General features: G+C 41.8%; 1 protein-coding gene across 11 annotated transcripts in view; it reads left to right on the plus strand.

The window, feature by feature from the left end:
• GBF1 (golgi brefeldin A resistant guanine nucleotide exchange factor 1) overlaps positions 1-19,370 on the plus strand; it is a 432,716-nt gene extending 413,346 nt beyond the window's left edge. For all 11 annotated transcript variants that reach the window (XM_085882025.1, XM_085882027.1, XM_085882026.1 and 8 more), the window contains 7 exons: positions 4,701-4,851; positions 6,383-6,513; positions 6,779-6,880; positions 7,836-7,949; positions 10,403-10,580; positions 11,773-11,943; positions 18,491-19,370. In XM_085882025.1, coding sequence (XP_085738151.1) covers positions 4,701-4,851; positions 6,383-6,513; positions 6,779-6,880; positions 7,836-7,949; positions 10,403-10,580; positions 11,773-11,943; positions 18,491-18,780 — 1,137 coding nt within the window. In that variant the 3' untranslated portion in view covers positions 18,781-19,370. The remainder of the gene's footprint in view (positions 1-4,700; positions 4,852-6,382; positions 6,514-6,778; positions 6,881-7,835; positions 7,950-10,402; positions 10,581-11,772; positions 11,944-18,490) is intronic.
• Positions 19,371-20,419: the final 1,049 nt, after the last annotated feature.

The following is a 20,419-nucleotide window of genomic DNA, read 5'->3' on the forward strand; positions in this document are numbered from 1 at the left end:
GCCACCCTGCTTCGGGGAAAATGAGAAAATTGTAAAGATTGATATTTTAAAATGTAAATATCTGTTTTTCTGCATTCTAATTGTTTCTAGTTATGGTCAGTATATTGATATACAAGAATAATTATAAAAAAGTGAAATGTATTGAGGGTAAAATAAAAAATTATAGTTTTTTTGTCCAAAAATGTCAATTTTTTGTCCCGAAAAAAAAAATTACCTGATACTGATTTTGGCTCCTGGACCAAAAAAAATAAGAAATGTTGAAGACACAAGATGAAATCAAGTATATGGCAATACAATATAATTATGTAAATCATTGAAACATGACAAAATTCACAATTCCACTCAGGGCAATCACATCTGCCTGACGAAGGTTTCGAAATAAAAATGAAAATTCGCATTAAACTCAGAAACTACATCCATTATAAACTTACTATACATGTTGAGAAAAATCAAGCGTATTAAAGTTAGAACTCGACAATGTCGTCATCATCCTCATCATTGTCACATGGAGTGTTTGTGCAGCCAGAGCCCCTGCAGTTTCCACAAGCTGGAGTGCACTCCATGTTGTGCTTCTTGCATGTGCATCTCATGGTGCTAATGAGACGTAACATCTTTTCAGGAGCTGGAGCTATTGATGTCTGAAGTGGCACAAAACCCTCGTCACACTTCTGCCAACCCCAGTCTGTCGGAAGAAGTTCATCTGCACATCCCTTCCATTCTTGGACTTGCAGATACACGTGCAGGCTGTGATACTTTGCTGCTGTTGATGTTGGTGGTAACGTCTGTGGTTGCACGTGAGAGAAGCTCCAAGCCACCTTGTCCCAGTACGCTGATACCGGAGGGTGTCCAGGGTGTCAGTTGACTTTCCGTTGTACATTATCACCAATGTTTTCTCTCCTGCATCTGCCACATCACATACGGAAGCCTGATATGTATCAAAAAACCTTGGCCTGCTCACGCAATGTGTTGTTTGCTTTGAACTTTTTGAGGGAAGCTCCCTTTTCCAATCCCATGACGAGATGTCGTGTCGCACCCAATAACTGCATGTAGAAACAGTATGTGTTTGCATATGTCTGTACCAATCATTTTCTTTGTAGCCTTGATGTTCCAGATGCGAGGCTTCTTCGTATTCTTCTTTGGCTCAGAACAAAAGAAGAGGTCATGGGATTCTAAGCTTGCATGGTAGCATAGGAGGACGAGGAGGTCTGTGTCATCACCAACTAACACAGTGTTGGTGACAGTAGCAGACTGCACGGCCTTCAGTACAATCAGATCAGCATCCCCTGAGGCATGGTGTGTCTCACAGTTCTTCTTCTGAAGCTCTTCACTCAACATAAAAATGAATCGCTGTTTATTCTGCCTATTGGCAAGAAACTGTTCCTTCTTCATTGTGAGACACATGTCAGCTGTAAATGTCACAGTAGTGCCAGCATTCCCTTTAGACCGTCTCTGGTGTGTCATGTCCTTCGTGTTGGGACTCTCATAACCATCAAACATGACTATGGCATCTCCGTACTTCTTTGTTACATAATCAGTGTACTCGTGGCATATGTCTCTGTATGTAGATCCACGAGACCATGGAATGCGTTGAACAAGTGCCCCGCCATCCAAAACATACTGTTGCCCATCGTTGGGGATATTGGCTGGGACATCGGATCCAAGAAGATCCCAGATGGCATCAGCAAAGACTGGCTTGTGTGCTTCTCGGAGCTGAAGAGAGGAATCAAAGAGGGCTGGTGGATAGCTGCACAGTTCATATTTGAAGGCCGACTCCAGTTCTTCTGCTTTCTGTGCAACAGTGATCAGTCTCTGGAAGAGGAGTTGTGGGTCAACCTGGACTTGCTCTCCATCAATCTTGACAGATGACTTCATGCCGAGGGTGACAACTTGGTCTTTCCTCTTAAATGTGTACTCGGCAGGTGTTTTCCCATCCATAGATTTCAATATTTTGGCTCCTACAGCATGTGCTGTATTGACGTTGACGGTGGGGTGTGCATGAACTCCAGTGGCAATGTTCTTCAGACGTGGATCACTACTGAATGGATTCCGTTCCTGTAAATACTGAAGAGCTAATAGTGTGTCCTTCCAGTCACAAGATTGTCTTGCCTTGGTCATGTCCTTCTTCTGCTCTCTAGTGTTGAAGTTCACACCTGTGAGCTGCTGCATTGCCTGGTTTATTTCTGCACAGGCAGGCATTGATAGTAGCCATACCAGCCGTTGTTGCTCTGTCATTCCTCGCCCTCGTGTGAACTCCCCGCTGGTCTTCAAACTTCTCATCAGAACTTGTTCGATGATCAGGTCAGATGAAAGACCTGCCCACAGGCGATCACTTCATCGAACCACATGGAACCCCCTCATCAAAACGTTGTTGGACATTGGGATGTTGAGGTTTGAGGTTGGACATGTGCTGCAGATACACCCTCGCAGATTTGGCATACAGGTTGTGGCCCGAGGCTGCCAGGTAAGGCAGCATTTCTTGAATGGCCTGTAGATGTAGTGCCCAGTTCCCAGTGCGCTCTGCCCGGATGTATTTTCTTAGAAAGTCTTGCGTGTCCATATACTGAACGCAGAGCGCTGGAGTTCTAGAAGATATCTTTGCAGACTCAACATGCTTCTGAACGTGGTCTTTGATTTGTTTCAAGACGTCAGACTTGCATACTTCTTCCACAGACTGGGATTGGCAGAAGTGTGACGTGGGTTTTGTGCCACTTCAGACATCAATAGCTCCAGCTCCTGAAAAGATGTTACGTGTCATGAGGTGCAACTGCCAGGCTGAATGTAGCACCATGAGATGCACATACAAGAAGCACAACATTGAGTGCACTTCAGCTTGTGGAAACTGCAGGGGCTCTGGCTGCACAAACACTCCATGTGACAATGATGAGGATGATGACGACATTGTCGAGTTCTAACTTTAATACTCTTGATTTTTCTCAACATGTATAGTAAGTTTATAATGGATGTAGTTTCTGAGTTTAATGCGAATTTTCATTTTCATTTCGAAACCTTCGTCAGGCAGATGTGATTGCCCCGAGTGGAATTGTGAATTTTGTCATGTTTCAATGATTTACATAATTATATTTTATTGCCATAGACTTGATTTCATCTTGTGTCTTCAACGTTTCTTTTTTTTTGTCCAGCAGCCAAAATCAGTATCAGGTAAAAAAAAAAAATTTCGGGACAAAAAATTAACATTTTTGGACAAAAAAGCTATAATTTTTTATTTTACCCTCAATACTTTTCACTTTTTTATAATTATTCTTGTATATCAATATACTGACCATAACTAGAAACAATTATAATGGAGAAAAACATATATTTACATGTTAAAATATCAATCTTTACAATTTTCTCATTTTCCCCGAAGCCGGGTGGCGGCCATATTGGATTTCCATGATTTCAGGACTTTCCCCCCGGAGGATCCCTTAGGACTTGTTTTCTGTCACTGAGGATATATCCAGGAATCAAAATCTGTTGAGTTTGCTTTTGTTGCAATTTGTGGGAGGTTGACCAAATATTTCTGCTAAAATGCCTGTACTTCACTTCGAACAGTGTTAAGCTGTGCTTGAAGCTGCTGTCCTGTGAGCCACCTATCATGCAAGCTGTTGACTCTCAGAAACTTGTGTTATGATTGTGTTGTGGCTTTGGGTCTGCCAGACCTCTTCCTGTCAGAGTTCCCTCCAGTTTCCAAGTGCTTTTTGATGGTGTAGGAAACTGTACTCACTGACACCTTGGCTTCTTTGCAATTTCTCAAAAGGAAAGACCTACACTTTTAAGGGTTATAATGGTCTGTCTGTCTTCCTTTGTTGATTGTCTTTTTCTCGCCGTTATGATTGCAATATACTACTTCCTGCAATACAATATTGTCCAAATGATGCTTCAGAGGGTGTAGCAACACAGTCTGTTCCAACACTGATTTTATACAGAGGGTTTGTCAATAATCAACAAAAGTTGGGACACCTGTCGGAATTGTTTGCATCAACTTTCAAGGCTTAATTTACTTCCATTGCTGCAAAACAGCTGCAGTTGCTAACCCATTACTTGTTCCCTGAAAAGGGCCTTTTCTAACCAACTCTGAAATGTACATTATTTTTCAGTTTTTGGTAACCGAAACTTCTTTTTTTTTTAACCTCTGGCAGTTTCCCACTTAGCTTTGTACCATTTCAGGTTATTCACTGGACTTGAACTGCTTAAATTTCAGTAAAAACTTGAAAAATTGGGGTGTTCTAAAACTTCTGACCGGTAGTGCATGTGGCTTATTAATGCCTCAGGTCCGTAATAAAAATTTGTATTGGTGTTAGAGACAGCGACCAATTGCAAATTCATAGTAGTTTTTTGGTGACGCATATCTAATATCACAACTACATCACCTCGCTTATTTTATGAAATTCACAATGGGAAATAACTAAACTATGCTAATCAATGTTAACCACGAGAAGTCATTTCCACAACAATATCATCTTAATAATACAAAAGTACCATATAGTCTGAACAACATTTGACAAAATTAATATGGCAGGACCATATACAGCTTTCAAAAGCTATTTTCAGCAAAAAAGTAAAAAGCTTAACCAGAACACCCAACATTATTTAAATTGTGACCGTGGTGAACGGCATCAAAAGCCTTGATGACGTCATAGCTCCTCTTTTTTCTTTTTTTTGAAACACTTGTAATTTAATCAGTCAACATTGTTTTGCAGCTGCTGGATCTGCTGCACACGCTGCATACACGTGCTGCTGGCATCTACACGTCCTGGGCTCAGGAACAGGGGAAGCAGGAAAGTCCTGATTCAGTCGTGAAAGCTGATGCCTCCACGCTGTGGGCAAACTGCTGGTGTCCCCTTTTGCAAGGTAGTTTACCTCCTGCACTCTTCAAACACCTCCTTTTGATATTGTTGACTTTAAATAAAATGTATTGGCCACATTATTCTTTCAAAAGTAGTTCATGGTTTTCATTGTTCAATGTTTTCAAAAAAAAATAGTTTTCACTTAACTTTTACAAAAGACCTGCAAAATTATCTTGGCATTCGATGATCTTCAAAAAGGTGATCCTTTTCCAGGTTAATCCGATTTTTTTTTCTATTTCTACTTTTCTTTTGTTTACTTCGATGAGATGAGATTTAATAGTGACACAAACTATTTTTGACCTTTTCATTGATATTCTGAAAAGTTCCACCTTTACAAATGAGTTTTGTACAAAATTTCTTACAATTGTTTGTACCTAATATCTAATGCCGAACATTTCTTTTTGTCCATTATAGTTTGAGTAGGGTCTTCGTTGCATATTCTGGAGTGAGTTAATTTTTTTTAAGGCATAAATTCAATTTTGTAATTCATTTTGAATGTTTCATTTTATTTTATGGCCATTTAACATGTGGCTTAAATTAATTACCAAATTTAATATTCTATTTCAATTCCCAGTTTTCATTTACATTTCATCAAATACGACTGTGAATGTAAACAAACACCAGCTGGCACCCAAACTATCCATCAAACTGTCCATCAAAGCAAACAGTTAAATAACCTGGCTTGGAAATGTGAATCGGAGCCCACAAAATCACCCGTTCTTCAAAATGTATATTTACACCATTGGCACTTGTCACATCTCTAGCTGTAGCTCAAAGATAAGTATCTTGCTTTTTTTTTCTTCATGTCGTTTGAGGCAGAAACATGTATCCAAGACTTTTGTTTAAAATTCAACTTCTTCTTTTGGGATGTTGTCTTTTGTAATCTAAGGACTGCAAGGAGAGATTGATTCAATTGTCTTCCCCTTCCCTTCCAACCACCTGACTTGCTTTTCTTCCCCACCCGATCATCCACCATCGTTTCCGTTTGTAATATTTGCTTGGGCCCAATATAGCTTATTTCTTTTATTGTGAAATATCGATGCAAAAGGGGAGTTTCACACAATGTGCTGCATGAAGAACATTTGCATTTTTCGAAATGACCGCAGTCCTGCACGACAGATTAGTGTGGTTGAAAACAAAGTCTTGTGGTGTACGGATATCAACAGAACATGGCATGAATGACTTCTCACACTCCCTCCTCCGTTCTTTGCAAAAGTAGTTCCTAAAATATGTATACTATTGGTGTAATCACACATGTAGGCTTGACTGCAAACGATCAACACTAAACTTGCTTGTGTTCCATTGGATCCGCGCGTGCAGCGCAAAACCACCTGAGGTTAATTGTTTTATTATTTTAGCACTTGTCAGCTTGGAGCAGGCACACTAAATTATCCAGATAAAGATTCCGTTCATGGACAGATAAGGGACGCCGACCACTTGCAAAGGGTTTACAATTGGTGGTTCCTTTACTTGATTTTACTCCTCGAAAGGTGGGGCATAATGAACTCCTAACTTATCATTATTGTGTTTTGCAGGCATGGCAAGGCTCTGCTCTGATGCTCGGCGCCAGGTGCGAATGCAGGCACTCACGTACTTGCAGCGTGCCTTGCTTGTACACGATCTGCAGACACTCTCAGCCCTTGAGTGGGAGGCATGCTTTAACAAAGTGGGTTTGCCACAGATCTTGCTTGCGTGCCTTTTTGTTTAAGGCTTTCTTGCGGTTCTGAACCTATTTAATGTCGTATCAAAACTGCATCCTTTAATTATTCATCCATCTGAACAGTTGCTTAACCATCCGTATAATTTACAATATTTTTTTATTTTAATCACTGCTTTCCATTTGGCACAAAAAAATTTGAACATAGTTTAAATCTCACATGACAATAAATGATGCTGTGAGGATAACTGTTTTCTGTTGTGATTGTGTTTAGGTCTTATTTCCTCTGCTCACCAAACTCCTTGAGAATATTAGCCCAGCAGACCCAGCTGGCATGGAGGAGACACGTATGAGAGTCTCAACACTGTTGTGCAAGGCAAGTGGAAGGCTGAGAATGAGTAAGGGTTGACTGGTTTGCAATAACTGACTTGATAAAAGGTATATCATCAACATCCACCTATTTCTCCTGCCTTGCTATAAAGGTAATGTAAAGGAGAAAAGTTGATATCTGTAGGTAAAGCTAAATACCAAAGTTTGAAAGTGAGAGATTGAGTGACTGTGTTGACTCAGCTGAGGTTGTAGATTCACTGATGCGTGGACCCCTGACTGACATTGTGGACCCAAAGTTTGGAAAGGTTCTGGACTAAACCTTTTTTGAAGAAGGCATCCCAGTTGATGATCTGAGCAGTGGAAAAAAAAAACAGTCAATCACTTACAAGTTACTAAAGTTCCTACTTTAGGTGTACAACTATTTTAGCCATTATTGTTCATTAGCCCGTCCACCCACGCAGCGGGAGATGAGGTTTTGTAATCACATGCGCATGCGTTCCTGTGCCTGTCTGTCTGTCTGTCTTGGCCGTGACTGTTTTTTTTTTTGTTTTTTTTTACTATTTGAGCATTCATCATCAAATTTAAACAAACATTTATTTTGAGAAAATGGAGAACAATAATTAATAAATTGGGGGAGGGGGGTTCTTCTTTTCTTTTTTAAACTTGTTTTTATCAAGTTTATCCAAGTACAAAGTGGATGTGAACAGGCTTTGCATTTTGAGATTATTTCTCGTTAGCCCATCCACCCGCGTAGCAGGAGATGGGTGTGTGTGTGTGTGTGTGTGTGTGTGTGTGTGTGTGTGTGTGTGTGTGTGTGTGTGTGTGTGTGTGTATGTGTGTGTGTGTGTGTGTGTGTGTGTGTGTGTGTGTGTGTGTGTGTGTGTGTGTGTGTGTGTGTGTTTTATATATGTAACTCTTGTGGATTTTAGTTTTGAGGATCTTTATAACACCCCTCATTTGTTTTGAATTATTTAAATGATTGCCTTCCTCTGCCCTTGTAGGTGTTCCTCCAACACTTGTCACCCCTGCTTTCCCTTTCAACATTCACTGCCCTTTGGCTTACCATCCTGGATTTCATGGACAAGTACATACATGCTAACAGCAGTGACCTGCTGGTAAGTGACAGTTCTCTGATTACTGGAATGCATCTTTACTCGTCAAAATAGTGAAGCAAAAAGAATCGTTAAATGCCGCAAACCTCTATTTTGTATCTCACATTTTTACCAGGAGTTGGTGAGTTTCATGTTTGTATTGGAATAGAACTCACGGTTTTGGCTCTGAAAGTTTTTGAAAAGGGAAATCGAATGTTTTGACTCTCTTTTGTACCTCTCCTCAAATGTTTTGTACCTCTCCAAGACAATGTCAAGTTTAATTACTTTGTGATGTCAATGTTTTGTTACATTACCTTGGTGTTGTTGTGGCCTCCTCATCACATGATTGCGAAGCCGATGGACCTAAGGTATCCGGCAACGTCAACCGATTGCTCCGAGATATATTTTGTTGAAGTATTGTTGAAGGATAGTTTGTATGGGTTAGGGTGAATGCAAGGCATGTGGAGAGTAGATAGGCTATGGTGTGTAGAGCAGTGTTGCAGTGTGTTTATAGCGAGTTACTTTTTCAGTGTGAATCCTGTATAAATTGTGTTGGAGGGATGAGTGGTGACCACAGCACAATCTGGCGAGGTGCACCCTCATTTCTCTACAGGGAGTTGATTCTGTGTTGTGTCAGGAGGAGCACTTGTTCAGGCGGGTAGTTTTGCATTGAGGAGGCGGTTCGGTGATTGTGAATGGTTTTTGGACGTGCTTTTTAGGGGAAGGAAGAAGGGTGTTGTTGAATATGTGAGAGTAAAGGTGAGCTATGAAATATTTTTGGAATTCCTGAGTCTGGAGGTGATATTTTTTGTTGTTTTTTTTAACCAAAAGTGCAAGGCTCATGGAAGAGCAAGTTCATTTGACAACATGGGCAACAATCGGGCACAACCAGCAAGGGAAAAAACGAACAGAAAAGGAATGGAGGAGGGGAGGAAACACAAACCAGCAAGTGAAAGAGTTGGCTTCAGAGGGATTAATGGAGGGAATAAAGATTCATAGGTCAGGATAGTTACAAGGCCTCTATCCACAGCATTGTGATTAAATAGCTCTTTATTGTTTGGAATTGTACCCTCAGCATAAGGTAGTACTTGCTTTTTGGGGGGGGGGGGTGGGTTGGTAGACTTTAAAACGTCAGCATTTTATATTGAAATTTATTTTTCAACTCTTCCCACTTTTGTTCCTTTGAATGTTTATCAGGTTAGTGATCGTATTGTTTCATGTGTGGATGTTACCTGTGTATGCTGGTGTTTGGGGGTTACTCTGTTTTAGTTTTTCTTTCAATCAGTTTGTTAATTTGGGGGCTGAAATTTGGGGTTGAAGTCGTTTACATGTCCACTGGGGATATTATGTTGCTCGTTTATTCTTTTGCTGTTGAAATGGCCTCCTGATTTATAAATGGAGTTGAAATATTTTATGTCAGAAGTAAAGAGATTGTGTTATATTTGTGCTGTTAATAGTGGCCAGTTGGATGTTTTTGTCACTGGTGTTTTTTTTTTTTGTCCGGGTGGATTGAGGTTTGTTGGCATGTTGAAGTGTGATGAGGATGGGGAGAAATGGTTGGAGTTAAGTGGTGAACTGTTTTCCACGAAGTGATGGTGGCGAATAGTGGGGTGCGTAGTGTTCGGTTGGGGGAGGAATGTGGTTGTCCTTTTATCTTTGGGAAAATCTTGTAGGAGAGTTGTGATTGTTTTGAATAACCAGTTCATCGAACTGTTCCAAGATGAGGGGGCCTCTCATATCGGGTATTTGGGAAGAGAGCCGAGAAGGGTCTTCAGCATTGAGGTCACCAACAAGTATGAGTCAGTGTATGTTTTGTAAGTTTTTGAAGGAGGGTTGGGAATGCTTGTGGACAAAAGTTTGGAGGTGCTACAAAGAGGTTGATTATGTTGTGGTGGGTTTTGCGTATTTTGATTTGAATGGACAAAAGTTCAGTAATATCATCATATTGTTTGAATTGTTTTGTGTTGCGAGTTGTTTTTGTGTATGCGGGTGAGGATACTACCACCCCCTCTCTTATTGGGTCTGCTGAGTCTGAGTTTAGTATGCTTTGAGAATCGGTGTGAAAGTTGGGGTTACAATAACTTTGGATTCTTGAATCGGTGCCATGTCGATATTGTGCCTTCAGGATGCTTTGTAGTTCTGTAGCCTTGTTTTGAATGCCATTTATGTTTAATTGTAGGATTATTTGGTGTTTACTGCTGAAGGTGTGTGTGTGTGTGTGTGTGTGTGTGTGTGTGTGTGTGTGTGTGTGTGTGTGTGTGTGTGTGTGTGTGTGTGTGTGTGTGTGTGTGTGAGAGGGTCCTCAGTACAATGGGGGACAACCGCACATCTGTTGTGAATTGTATAGTCTGTGGGAGGTGAGCATGATGCATTTAAGTGTAGCCATTTCTGGCAACATTTGTTTATTCGCTGCTGATTTAACTTGTACCACATTACTGACTGCAGTTATCTCTCTGCTACCCTTTATATTTGTGCAGCTTGAGGCCATTCCAGAATCTCTGAAGAACATGCTGCTGGTCATGGACACTGCAGGAATCTTCCAGAATGCAGAGACACGAACTGGCTATTCTCAACTCTGGGAGGTCACTTGGGAACGGATCGACTGCTTTCTACCTGGGCTGCGAGAAGATCTTTTTCGGCAGCCCGTCATTCCAGGTTGGTAGTTTATCTGCTCATTTGTGTGGGATTTTAAGCTCGTCGGGTGATATTTCCACAATAAAGCCATTGCTTGTAGTTTGAATGTTAAAGCTGGGAATGAAAGTGGATCAAGTGGCATTGGGAATTGTGATACAAGTCAGACATCGGTTTTTCTCAATCGAACAAAAAAAACATGATAATTTATAATCAGATTGTCCAACAGTAGTAATTCCACTTTTCAACACCATCTCCTGTAATCAATGTTAAAAATTGAGTGTCACGATCATTCAGTTGTTACCATGTTGTCATTGTCATGCATTACATGGCTGCAGGTTAGCATCAATCCTTGCATGGGGACAACGGTGCCACTGATGTCGTGATTTTATATTTGTTTACAAAACTTAGACTCATGGAAGACCAAGGTCACAGAACAGAAAGAACAGTGGAAAGTGGGGAAACACACCAACAGCAAAGTAGAAAGACACAAGACAGAGTCGAGACACTTGGAATAAGAATGGATGAGGGAAAGAATTGGAGGTTGAAAGAAAAGCAAGGGGAAACGGGGAAGAAACAGCAGTGGAACAAAAATGGAAATGAGGGCGAAAATAACTCTCTCCCTCTCCCCTCCCTCTCCCTCTCTCTCGCCCTCTCCCTCTCTCTCTCTCTCTCGCTCCCACCGCTCGACCTCTCTCTCTCCAACCCTCTCTCCCTCCCACCACTCTCCAACCCCTCCCCTCTCCCATTCTCTCTCCCTCCCACCACTCTCCCTTCCTTTCTTCCCCACCATCTCCCCTTCCTCTCTCTCCAACCCCCATCCTCCCTCTCCAACCCCCATCCTCCCCTCCCTCTTCTGTTCAGGGTACGCGTGGGTTTTAAATGGTCTCACCTGGTTTTATGTAGAACCTGGTGGTTAAAAAGAAAATGTTGCTGTTTGGATGCGTTTTATCACCCTTCCCTTCCCTCACTTCATGCTGCCTTCCCTCCCCCTCTCCTCACTTACCTCCTCTCATACCCCCTCCCTTCTCCACCTAACATGTTTATTTTGTGCAGCATGTTCTTATAACAGAAGGACACTGAAATTTGGCATTGTTATCTGTAAATACTCCCCCTGTGGTGGACTTCTTTGCCATAAATCTAATTGTTTTTGTCTAGTGATGTGATGGATCCGATACGCAGCTGTAAATCCTTGAATCGGCCTTTCCTTTTTCAGATTCACAAGTACAAACTCCATCTAGTACAGCAAGTCCAGTGGATGGAGTTACGAGCCAATCGGCAATTTCACAAGCTGCATCTGACTTGGTTGGCTCTGAGTCCAAAACTGGATCTCCTGGGATAGCAACTGAATATGCATTGTCCTCTGTATCTACCTCCATTGATCAAGGTATTGTGAATATAAGTACATGGGAAAAGGTGGTAGAGGGTACTGAACACAGTGTAATTTTGGACTGATGGGTATGACTCATCGTTTTATTGAGAAACTCAATACTTTATCATAGCCTCTGCCGACAGGAGCATCATCTGCCGACAGCAGCAACAGTTCTTCGAGACAAACTGACACTTTGGAACAATTTTACTTTGTCCAGTGCGAGCAGCTCCGCAGCGGCAACAAGGCACTACTCCTTCACAAATTCTCCTTCCGAAAGCAAATGAATTGCTTAATTTAGGGGTGGGGAACCTTTTTCCTGTCAAGGGCCATTTCGATTTTTAGAACATCCTTCGAGGGCCATGCAAAATTATTGAACACATATATCGGACTCACCTAATGCGATGGCTGGAACTGTTTCCCTTTGGCGAGGCGTTTGGTGTCAGGTGGTAGTGATGATGATGCTACTCGCAGCTGGTTTTGCAGGTTTGGGTCAGTCAGTCTTGAGCGGAACCGAGTCTTTGCAAGAATCAGTTTTGAAAAGATCTGCTCACAGCTGTAGGTCGTCCCAAACAGTGATGCAAACCTCAGTGCATGTCTCCTCAGAATTGGAAAATCCTCAGCACGTACATACAGTTTGTAGAACTCGAGCAAAGGGAGGTTGTTGTACCTTGCTTTGAGCTCGTCATTGCTTTGCAGCTCAATGATTTTGTGTTGTAGGTTGTCAGGCACATCAGCTGGTTCCACATTAAACGGCGTGGCAAATATGTTCAGTTCCCTTTGTTTACTTTTCATGTCCTGGAACCTCTCTCCAAATGCCTGGAGGAGTTTTGCACACTCAGCAGCATATTCAGATGTCACAGCAGGCTTTTGTTCTTGCAGAGTGGGAAAGTGGACAGTGTTTCTCCTTTCCAGTTGCACTTGCCACAGCTTTAGTTTAGCTTCAAATGATTTCACATTTGATTGCAGAGAGCTGAGAAGCTGGTTGGGACCTTGGAGCTTGACGTTCCGCTCTGACAGGTACTTGGTAATGTCCACCATGAAGCCCAAATCACACAGCCACTTGTTATCACTCAGTTCCATGACAGGTTTCCCCTTCATCTCCATGAACTGTTTCACTTCTTCTCTCAGTGAGTAAAACCGTGTGAGCATATTTCCGCGACTCAGCCACCGCCAATCACAGTGGTAAACCAGATCTCCGTACTCTGACTCCAGTTCACTCAGTAACTCCTGGAACTGGCGGCTGTTCAGCCCTCTGCTTTTGATGACGTTTATGGTGGAAACGACAGTTGTCATCACATTTTTGAGCTTCAGGGACTGTGCACACAGATTCTCTTGGTGTATGATACAGTGGCACACAACTAACTCACTTGGATCGAGACCGAGACGACTCATTTCTTTTTTGACCAATGCAGTCAATCCCTTTTGCGCGCCAACCATGGCTGGGGCTCCATCCGTGGCCAGGCCACTTAACTTGTCAAACTGCAGTTCGAATTTGTTCATCGGCAAAACAACTTGCTCAAACAAACCCTCACCTTTGGTGGTGCCATGCATGGCTTGCAAAGACAGCAACTCCTCGCTCGTATCGAACTCAGCTGTAATCCCCCGCACAAAATGGCTAGTTGGGCGGTGTTTGTTATGTCCGTTGTCTCATCGCAGGCCAGAGAGAAAAACTGGAAATCTCTTGCGGTGTCCTTCAGTGTTTCCTCAATATCTTGTGCCATTTCAGTAATCCGATCTGAGACAGTTCTTCGAGACAAACTGACACTTTGGAACAATTTTACTTTGTCCAGTGCGAGCAGCTCCGCAGCGGCAACAAGGCACTACTCCTTCACAAATTCTCCTTCCGAATGCGGCATCAGCTTCTTAGCGATTAGCTCACTCACCACAAAACTAGCATGCGTAGTGTTGTCTCGGTCACATTGTGGTCTTAAAATGAAGACTGCTTGTTGAGCACCAAAACTCCTCCGAAGAGCGTTAACTTTATCCAAGCGCATTTGTCCTTTCAACTCGTCCAGTTTAGCATGTTTCGAGCTGTAATGACGCTCGAGGTTGGACTTATTCATCACCGAGAGCGCTTCCCGACAAACTAGGCATACTGGCTTGCCTTTTACTTCCACAAAGAAATAATCGTTTGCCCATTTCTCTTGGAAAGTGTGACATTCCGCATCGACCTTTCTTTTCTTGTTAGTCGCCATGTTTGCATATACTGAATGAAATGATGACATGAGATTACGCGATCACACATTACGTTACGCACGTGCTGCATTCACTGACCCTCAACGTGAAACAGACGGATGACAGCTGTCCGTTTAATTTTTTTTTTTTAGGAAAAAATAATCGGTCTGGAGTTTTTTTTTTTTGTGTGTGTGTTGTATTTCTGAGGTTGCTTTTGTTTATTTTTAGTGAATGAAGTGAGCTTCATACTTAACGCGTGCACATGAGAGAATAGGAAACAACAACAACACAATACCATGGCAATTTGGAATCCGTGTGGTTGGCTATGACCCTTTTGCTTCCGTTTTTTTTTTTTGCTTCTGGCTTTTTTTTTTGTTTCCGGTTTTTGTCATGGGGAATGATGCATGCCGGGAGATAAAGGCATCGTCAGAGACATGAAAGACCCAAATAATATCAGACATGGTGTATATTTCCTCCACTGATTTTAATAAAGATATCTCCCGCATCATCAAAAAATAATTTTTAATTGTGATTTACATTATTTGATCACTGATCCCGAATCCAGGTCGAAGTAACCGGAAATTGCGTGTACAGTTGTGAACAAATAATTATCGGTAAAGTCAGAAGCGAATGTAAGAAGAATTCTACATTCGCTTCTAGGCTTTGCCTATTCCATATTATGAATTGCGTCGCGGGCCGGATCAAACGGTCTCGCGAGCCGTATACGGCCCGGAGGCCGGAGGTTCCCCACCCCTGGCTTAATTACATGTAATAACATAGTGGAATATTAAAAGTACTGGAACAGGAAACAACTATGCAGAGTTTGTAATTCACAACCATTTGATTTATATGTGTAATAATGTGTCACCTTCATGACCAGGTAACATGTGGAGCAAATTTTGGTAGCTATCAGGTGTGAATACTGCACTCTTCTTCATTAAGTGAAGTGTAAGTTCAGCAATAACATTGTGATCCACTGACCCAGGCCCGCGTGCTGTGGTTCATCATAAGGTCCCAAAGTGGTGTGATTGTGTTTTAGTCAGGGTTGTGGGTTATCGTCCCCTCCCGCCAGAGGGGACTACAGGTTTGCTCTCCGTCTGGCCGTCCGTCCGTGCAGTATCAGCTCAAGCGTGCGTGAAAGCAAACTCGTTTTTATCTCCATTTTGTTATCCTTGGTGTCCTGATTGGTTTCTTGTCTACAAAAGATATCAGTAAATGAAAATTACTTTTCCTTTTATTTTGCCAAATGGATCCAAACACGGTGGGTTATAGGGTTTCTTCTTCATTGGGACCGGAAGGGAGACGTATTGCAAAGCAATTCTTGGTGTTGTGTATATTCTGCACGCAATCAATTGTTTTGATTCTCTGTCTTGGCTTCGACATGAGAGAAACCACATTCTTTAACTCAGCACTACCTTGAAGCTTTCTGTTGCTTCAGCAAAGTACTTTATAATTAATCATCTATGCCTATGGAAGAAGTGTAAGTGGTTTTTTTTTCCATTCACAAATCCCTATCACCATTTTATACAATACTGTGATTATGGACTTTATTGTCTGGTGTTAAGCAGCCAAAATCATGCCCAATGGATTGTGCATTTGCAGCATGCCTTTTCCATCTTCAGCAAAATATATTCAAACTGAATGAAGCACCTTTTGTAGGTCCTTTGAAATTCATGCAGCTCAATGCCCTGTGTATGTGCAGTATGCAGGTCAAGCCTGTATATGTGCGGTGCACCTCTTGTAGTCTAAGTATCTAATTGTATACTTCTGACAAGTCGTGGCCAACTTCTGGTGACATTCATGGTCAGATTTCTCCAAACATCCTGATCCTCCACAACTCAAATTGGTTCATATGATCACGTGTTTGTGGGAGAAAAGATCTCTCTGGCTATTGGCAGATAGCTGCATCAGCACTGGAGAAGTCTGCAAGTTCACCTCGGCTGACTGGCAAGGACTGCAATCTGTCCTCTCACATCAGAGCTGGTCTTCCATTTCTGGCTTCCTTGATATTAATGCTGCCTGGGAATTCTTCCCACAAAAGCCTGCTCATATGCACAGATTAATCCCACAAAAGTCGCAACAATTCTGTGTCCATCCTCAGGAGAGCCAAAAAAACGTTTGGCCAACCTCATGGCGTATTGTCAAACCTTTCTCCTTCCTCAGACATGGTGGTGCCTTGTCAAGTCTGTCTCTGATGTATGTATGCCCCCTCTCCCTCTCTCTCCTTTCCTTCACGTCAAATGGCACCATAGCCAACTCGGCTTGTGAGAAAGCAGAATGCCTCAATTCTTTGCTTACAAATCTCGCGTACCCAACCCTCGCTCCCTCGACCGACCCTACTCTCTCATACCCAACTGCTCCTGGACACTGTCTTCCTCGCCTGAGAAGGTGGACAAGTTTCTGTCACCCTCGACTCCGATTCTGCAACAAGCCTGGACTGCATCATCAGTGCACTTCACCTAAAAAAAATGCTCTTCCACTCTTGCTTGTGCTCTTTCTGTTCTGTTAACCCTATCATTTTCTCTCGGTTACGTTCAGTCTACTTGGAAGTTTGCCAACATCACTGCAATTCACAAACATGGTGTAAAAACAGATTCTCTTACCTTCAGGCCAATTAGCTTACTTCCAATTCTAAGCAAAGTCATGGAATCCATCATCGCAGTTCACATAAAATACTTCCTTTCTTCAACCATCAGTCCAGATTTAGACAAGGTCACTCTACCCTGGACATGCCACTTCTACTCTCCCAGTAAAGAATGGTGGCCCTCAATCAGAAATTATATTGTAGCTGTCTATTTGGAAACATCTTGAGCATTTCATACAGCTCTGGCACCCTGCCTTGCTCTTCAAACTCAGCATCTAAGACCACCTTCTCACATTGCCTACTGACTTCCTCCACTCTCGTAGTCAGTGTGTGGCTTTCAACGGGATCCTTTCCTCGACTCTCCCTGTCAAGACTGGAATGTCCCACAGCAGTGTATTGAGTACAGCACTGTTCCTCATCTTCATCAATGGCCTTTTTACGATTCTCTTGAAGATTCTGCTTTTATCTTTGCTGATGACTCCACCCTCTGCCATAGCATGTCACCCTTCAGACAGGCAGACAGCAGCTTCTTCCCTCTCTGCAGAATTTGATAGAAACGGGAGCTGATCCAACAGTTGGAATACGTCTTTCACCCTCAACAAATCCCACACAATCACTCTGTCTCTCCGAAAGGGCCATCTTGCGAACCCTCCCATCTACTTCTTTCACAAATCTCTTAAAGAAGTTCATTCATTCTCTCAAACTCTTGGGCCTCACCATCAGTCATGATCTTTCTTGTGCAAACCATATGTCCAAGTTGGCCTCCAAACCATGTGCAAGTCTTCTCCCTCTTTTCCTCCTCCTGCAACACCCCCCCTCCCCCTTCCCTACCCACCCCACATATCTCTTATAATATTGATGCACATAAAATCACAGCAGTAATTTTGTCAATGACTTTCATAATTCTCATTTAATTGCTTTGGTTGTAGATTTTGTTTTGTTTTTTCCTCCAATATACTGCTATGTTCTCCTTTTTATCTCGCCTGTTCGAAGAACAGAGAGCTGTAGCGATACCCCCGGCGTGAGCTTGAAAATGTTAACGTTTTGGTGCAAGTTATTTTTTCCTTTCTAATGTTTTTATCTACCACACTATTTTTTATACGCCCGATATATATATATATATATATATATATATATATATATATATATATATATATATATATATATATATATATATATATATATATATATATATATATATATATATATATATATATATATATATATCGGGACGTATTATGTGATACCGGTCATCCGTCCGTCCGTCTGTCCCTGTCCGCACTCTAACTCCCAAAGTTTTCAACTTTCACGTTTCATATTTGGTACATAAGCACAGACTGTGGAGACGGTATGTCGTGACATACGTTCGTCATCTAAAGTGGTTGCCATGGCAACCAGGATGCTGTTTTCCATCCGTTCCTGTCCGCACTCTAACTCCCAAAGTATTCAACTTTCACGTTTCATATTTGGTACATAGGTACAGACTGTGGAGACGGTGTGTCGCGACATACGTTCGTCATCTAAAGTGGTTGCCATGGCAACCAGGATGCTGTTTTCCATGTCGTAGCACAATTCTGTATATACCTTCTTGTTCGGGCGTATATTGTGCTCACTTGTGCTCTTGTTAATGATTACAATATACAAATACATATATTGCTTTAAAATTATTTGGATCAGACTTCACTGCAATGCTTTATAAAAAATATTAATTATTAGACGAGTCTTTTAAAAACGATAAATGTATAAACAGGCGAGCATTGGGTGGCTTTGACACCAACTCTCTGGTTCTTTCATGTGTTCCAGAACCTCAACCTGCATGTACAACAGGCCAAGCTGTGCAAGGTACAGTTCCAACAGTAAGACCACCTTCACCAGCGATCAAAATGCCTCCAGCGCTTTCACAGTCACCTTTCATCCTGCAACCACCACTACCATCATTAGGCCCTCCACAGCACGAGAGAATCCCCTCCATACCTCTTCCTATTATTCTCAACCCCGCTCTCATTGAAGCAACGTCACCTGTTCCTCTGTTGGCCGGCTCTCGATCTGAAGACTCTATTCCATCACATCCTCTATCAACTGAAGCAAATTAAATGACTGCATGAGTCCATTGATGATTTGTCCAAAGCCAAGCTGTAAGCAGAACTTGTTCTTTCAATGAATCATTGCTCTTCAGAAACATCTGCACACCAATTCAACAAATTGCTGGACTTTCAAAAATATCACCATACAGTTCAGTTGATTGTCTGATACATCCTCAACTGTTATTATTTTATTATTATTATTGAAAGATCTTGTTTGGTCCAGATCGTGCTGCTGAAATATTTTGGCCAAGCCACATTTTCTCACCTCCACTTTCCATTTATGGAAGTTGTATATTCCATATATCCAATTAATCATGGCAGTTAATCCTGCTATGTTGGTAACAGAACCTATTATTTGTGTTTGTGTGTCCATGCTGATTGCACAAATATGATTTAATGTTTTCACATGATGTTGAATTTTCATCGTTATTAAATGTTGAATTTTCAACCGTGTAAACTGTTGCATTTAATTTCACTTTTGACTCATCCAACTTATACTGGAAGTTTTGACTCACAATATTTATTTATTTTTGGGGGGGCTGTGTTTTCCTGTGTTTCCTACAATGAAATTTCAAAGTAAATGAAAACCTACAAACATACCCATTGTGTCAAGTATTCAGTACGTGTGTGTCGTGTAATCGAACAAGGTTTGTTTTTTAAATCTCAAGATTGTTTCAGCCAATAGAGTTGCAGGTCCTGATGTGACCCAAGGGGTTGGTTAAACTCATTGAGAGGAACTATGATTGGATAATTTGATAGGAAATATGACAGTTGTATCTTGCTTAATTCAGATGCACAGGTGTAAATGAGCTTTTAAAATATTTTTAGATAATGTTTCCGAAGAAGAGTTTAACCTTTTCATTACTTGTCCATTTTCTGAGTTAGGTCATCAGCTGCATTGCATATTTTAAAATGTCACCTATTCACATGTAAATATAGCTTAAATAAGCTTGTATTCCATTTCAAAAACTACATTGACACTCACTATCATGCATACCTCCACCAGGCTGAACAGTTTACGTTTTGTATCCCATTGATAGGCCGGATCTGCATCCGGACCTTAACCAAAATCGAATTGACTTGTTCTTGAATGCAGGTCCCCCTCTTGGCTGGCGAGGTGCTTCCTCACCACCCAAAGGGAGGAATTCCAAGTTCCGGTGGTTGCCTTAAAGGTGCTCTGGTGGATCAGCTAGCCACTTTGTAGGACTGGGCAAGTTGGATGTGGGAAGAAGCCTGGAGGGCGGTGACCGAATAAGCAGCACATACAAGTTGTCAGGTCAGGCCTGCTCACAGAACGGGACCTATAAGGACAGTGTTTCCACACTTACTGGGACGTCGCCGTTGGGTAAAGTGTGCATTTCTCACGATTATCTGCCAGAGGCTGAGGCAGTGGTTGTTCATTTCCATCGCTGGTTGATGATGATGTGAGGCAATAACTTTTTGGAGGTTGACTTAAGGGTTCTTTTTCTATTCTATTATTTGGTGTAGCATTGCTGAATAAAATCCATATCAGCTAATACCTGGCACCAAGACTACTAAATTGTCAACGCTCGCACCCCACGACACTAATTACAGTGCAGTGTTATCAACATTTGGCTGCGGCTGGCAGGATATCTTAGAGTTATGGGCACTCACTTCTGAACTGTTA

Source organism: Eptatretus burgeri, chromosome 5, assembly GCF_056783735.1.
Source record: "Eptatretus burgeri isolate ZD-2024b chromosome 5, Ebu_testis_v1, whole genome shotgun sequence".
Taxonomy (NCBI): domain Eukaryota; kingdom Metazoa; phylum Chordata; class Myxini; order Myxiniformes; family Myxinidae; genus Eptatretus; species Eptatretus burgeri.